Raw genomic sequence first — 5,000 nt, 5'->3', positions numbered from 1 at the left:
CTATAAGGGTGAGATTTTTCTCCAGTCAGGTTCCCCTCAGATGATTTAACCCCAGATGGGTTACCTGTGTTTAGAACAAAGCTATAAGGGTGAGATTTTTCTTCAGTAACACTCCGCTCAGATGACTTGACCCCGTATGAGTTACCTGTGTTTAGAACAAAGCCATAAGGAAAAGCCCTTTCTTCAGTCAGATTCCCCTCAGATGACGACTTAATCCCAGATGGATTATCTGTGTTCAGAACCAAGTCACAGGGGAGAGATTTTTCTTCAGTTTCAACCCCTTCGGTTGAGGTATTTGTGTTTGGAACAAAATCAGAGGCAAGAGGTCCTTCTTTAGTCTCATTCACCTCAGATGAATCGTCTTTGTTCAGAACGAAGTCATGAGGAACAGGTTGCTCTTCCGACTCAGTCTCTGCAGATGAGTTATCCGTGTACAGAACAAAGTCCCGTGGGGAATGTTGCCCCTCAGTCTCATTTCCTTCCGATGAATTTTTTGTGTTTGAAACAAAGCCATAAGCGAGAGGTTTTTCTTCAACCTCATTTCTTTCAGATGGATTATTTCTGTTTAAGACAAGGTCATAGGAGAGAGGTTTTTCATCAGTCTCATTTCCCTCAGATGAGTAATTTCTGTTTGGAATAAAGCCATAAGGCAGAGGTTTTTCTCCAGTCTTAGTGCCCTCAGAAGGGTTATCTGCGTTCTGAACAAAGTCATAGGGGAAGGGTCTCTCTTTAGTTACATTTCTCTCAGACAAATTCTCTTTTCTCAGAACAAAGTCACGTGGAAGAGGTTGCTCTTCAGCCTCATTTGCTTCAGATGGATTGTCTTTGTTCAGAATCTGCTCACTAGTAACATCACTAAATACAATCTTTGCTTCATTCTCCATCATTTTCTAATTTAAACCAGTCATTCATAAGAGACAAAATATTTCACTCAATATTTGTAAAATATTTTTTAAAGAGTGATAACAAGAATTGTAAATGATATATAAAACAAAAAAAAAAAAAATCAAATTTCAGGCAATCTGGAGGCAACTCTGAGGGATAAGTTCGAGATATACAAGACTGTATAATAACTGGAATCGATGTAAATTAATATTTGCAGATTATCTTTCTGAACAGGATATTTAAAGTCAGTCAGTAGTTGTTATATATATATATATTCCATGATACGTTTGTTTTCCATCCTCAACAGGTTTCAAAATCGGAATTGGATGGATCCACAGGCAGCAGCTCATATTTCCTCGTTCAATACACAGTACTTGACCTAAAATAAAAGAAAATCAAATTTATAACATTCGCCATAAGCGCCATGACAAACGCCAAAGAAGATTTCATTTGTCATTAAGTAATGGAAGCAGCATTATTTCAAAATACCATTCTGTATAATTTACTTTAATGTGAATATACATAATATAATATTAGGATAAATACTTTATAAGAATTTATCAAGTAGTTAGCGTGAAAAAACCTCATAAAGAAAAAAAAACCCATCATTTTTTCCCATAAATATGTATGATTTAATTTATATAAGGGTATTACTATACAATAATGCCTCACGCTTAGAGGGACTCCATAAATCAAAACTACTAAAATAAGCACATTTTTACCGATCGCGAGGGAATGCAACTTTCAAAGCTAACCTCCTAAAAGCTTTTAACTTAACGGTAAACCACTGGTTTCATAATCAACGTTGTAAACTACATCTTTTATTCATCAGTACACGTGTGGTCAAGACCCATAAAAATAAACAAAAATCAACATACATTTTTGTTTACTTTTATGTGTCTTGACCACTTCTGTCAGTTTCCGTCTACCAAATCCACCCGCACAGCCGTTGGTCGACCTGAGGCAATAGTAGAAGACACTTGCCCAAGGTGTCATGCAGCGGGACTGAACCTGGAACCATGCGGTTGGGAAGCAAGCTTCTTACCACACTGCTGAGGCACAAGCGAATGACAATGGAATTTACAGAAAAACAGAAAGAAAAATACACACAGAACAGATAGAGACAGACAGACAGACAAGCCGGTAGCAAACTACATCTTTTATTCATCAGTACACGTGTGGTCAAGACCCATAAAAATAAACAAAAATCAGCATACATTTTTGTTTACTTTTATGTGTCTTGACCACTTCTGTCAGTTTCCGTCTACCAAATCCACCCGCACAGCCGTTGGTCGGCCTGAGGCAATAGTAGAAGACACTTGCCCAAGGTGTCATGCAGCGGGACTGAACCTGGAACCATGCGGTTGGGAAGCAAGCTTCTTACCACACTGCTGAGGCACAAGCGAATGACAATGGAATTTACAGAAAAACAGAAAGAAAAATACACACAGAACAGATAGAGACAGACAGACAAGCCGGCCTGACAGATAAGATGGATAGATAGATAGATAGATAGATACACGCACATACACTCGACATTGAAACAGTATTTATGCATGTCTTAACATGAAGCCACTGCTACCCTCCAATAATAATCACACACACACACACACATGCCACTGCTACCACCAACACCACCACTTCACTATCATTAACTGTAGAAGCACTGCATTACTCATCTGGATCCTTGACACACACACACACACACACACATATATATATATATATATACATACAAATACACACAAACAACAAATTCCTTACACTTCACTTGACCTACATTGAAAACACTTATTCTCTTTTATTGAGGCACTTTGTGCTCACTTAACCTGCTAGACATAGCAGCCAAGCCTCAAACCACACTACTGCTTTATGAACAAAAAAAAAAAAATCTATAAAGCCTGTTATATACAAATGTCCAAATGAAAAAAAATACAGGATGGTTAATGGTTGAATGGCCTTGGTCTTGAGTCTGCTTAATTAGAGTTGATGGGGAAACTAGATAACGACAACAACAACTCTATTTTAATGTGAAATGAATGAAATATTCATAATAATAATAATTATTATTATTACTACTACACTCTGAGTGGTTGGCGCTAGGAAGGGCATCCGGCTGTAGAAACTCTGCCAAATCAGATTGGAGCCTGGTGTAGCCATCTGGTTTCACCAGTCCTTAGTCAAACCGTCCAACCCATGCTAGCATGGAAAGTGGACGTTAAACGATGATGATGATGATGATGATGATGATGATGATGATTATTATTATTATTATTATTATTATTATTATTATTATTTCAAATTTTTTTTTTTTCCACAAGAGCAGCTTGGGGGTGAGAAGTGGGGATGAGTCGATTACATCGACCCCCAGTGTTCAACTGGTACTTATTTTATCAACCTCGAAAGGATGGAAGGTAAGGTCGACAACCTTGGCGGAATTTGAACTCAGAATGTAGCAATGGGCGAAATACCACTTAGCACTTCGTCCAGCAAGGTAACAATTCTGCCAGCTCACCGCCTTGATGATGATGATGAAGATGATGGTGGTGGTGGTGGTGGTTTCAAATTTTGGCACCAGGTCAATGATTATAGGCAAGGGGTTAAGTTGATCAAATCAACCACAGTGCTCGACTCATACATATTCTGTTAACCCTGAAAGGATAAAAGGCAAAATTAACCATACATGCAGAGGTAGCTATATGGTTAAGAAATTTCCTTCTTAACCAGATGGTCTTGGGTTCAATTTCACTGCATGATACTTAGGGCGAGTGTTCCACTATAGCCCTGAGTTAACTAAAGCCTTGTGAGTGGATCTTGTAGATGGAAACTGAAAGAAGCCTGTCATGTGTGTGTGTGTCTCCTTGTCTTGACATTGCATAGATTGTTGTAAATGAATATCATTCATTTTCAATATTCTGCAGAAACATGTCTGGCCATGGGAGAATATTACCTTGCTTGGAAACAGGTGAGGGTTGGCAACAGGAAGGGCATCCAGCTGTAGAAATCTGCCTCAATAAACTCTGTCTGACCCATGCAGGTATGAAAAAGTAAATGATGAACGAAAAGAGCCAAAAAAAAAAAAAAAATGCTAGAAGGCATTTTGTCCAATGCTCGAATGAATTTGCCATTTCATCACTCTTCAGAATTGCTTCCAACATAAGCACAAGGCCTGAAATTTTAGGGAGAGCAGCAACAATTGATTATATTGACCTTAGTAATTGAATGATGTCTTGTTTTATCAACAATGGAATGATGGGATTCAAACTCAGAAATTGCATTAAAAACACTGAAGTATTTTATACGCCACCCTATGAGCTCGTTAGCTGCATACCTAATAATGTCTACAGGATAGTAGCAAAGATAAATGTTTGTTGGTTGATTTCTCTAAGCATACTTAACATTGTAGAGAGAGAGAAAGAGAGGTACAGAAAGATAATATGAGGTGCAGGATGCATGCATATACTAGGCTTAGTGGCAGGCAATGAGTAAAGGAACGCTATACTCACAGAGTAGGAGAGAAAGAATCACAGAAGAGAGGGAGTAAATGACAATAATTATAGGAGGAGTTATACAAATGAGAAATTTGTTTTACTTAATTTTAAGATAATAAATATTTTACTTTTGTAAACTAGAATTCATTTCATCATTTTGTATAAGTACCAAGATACCTTACAAAAGTTCAATTATAATTATTGTATGTATGCCAGAATTGTTCAAGCCAAGCCAACTGGCAGCAGATCTAGAGGTAAGCTTGGAACGAGATGGTTGAATAATATCGAAAGTCTAATTGGAAACCCAACAGGTAAGTGTAATGGCAGTTGCTTCTGATAGTGGTCATCCCTTACACACGTATATATATATATATATATATATATATATATATATATATATATATATATATATATATATATATATATATATATATGTATATATATATATATATATATATATATATGTATATATATATATATATATATATGTATATATATATATATATATATATATATGTATATATATATATATATATATATATGTATATATATATATATAATATATATATATATATATACATACATACTCTCTTATTCTTTTACGCATCAGTCATTTGGCTGCAG

At 36.3% G+C, this 5,000-nt stretch overlaps 1 protein-coding gene across 2 annotated transcripts in view; it reads right to left on the bottom strand.

Annotated features, from left to right (window-relative positions):
* Nucleotides 1-5,000, bottom strand: part of LOC106873406 (uncharacterized) — a 15,690-nt gene that overhangs the window by 1,633 nt on the left and 9,057 nt on the right. For both annotated transcript variants that reach the window (XM_052972650.2, XM_052972651.2), the window contains exon 2: nt 1-1,264. This exon is cut by the window's left edge and continues 1,633 nt beyond it. In XM_052972650.2, the coding sequence (XP_052828610.2) occupies nt 1-887 (887 nt within the window). In that variant the 5' untranslated portion in view covers nt 888-1,264. The remainder of the gene's footprint in view (nt 1,265-5,000) is intronic.

This window comes from Octopus bimaculoides, chromosome 14 (assembly GCF_046866305.1).
Source record: "Octopus bimaculoides isolate indiv1 chromosome 14, ASM4686630v1, whole genome shotgun sequence".
Classification (NCBI taxonomy): domain Eukaryota; kingdom Metazoa; phylum Mollusca; class Cephalopoda; order Octopoda; family Octopodidae; genus Octopus; species Octopus bimaculoides.
This window is presented reverse-complemented; position numbering and strand designations above follow the sequence as displayed.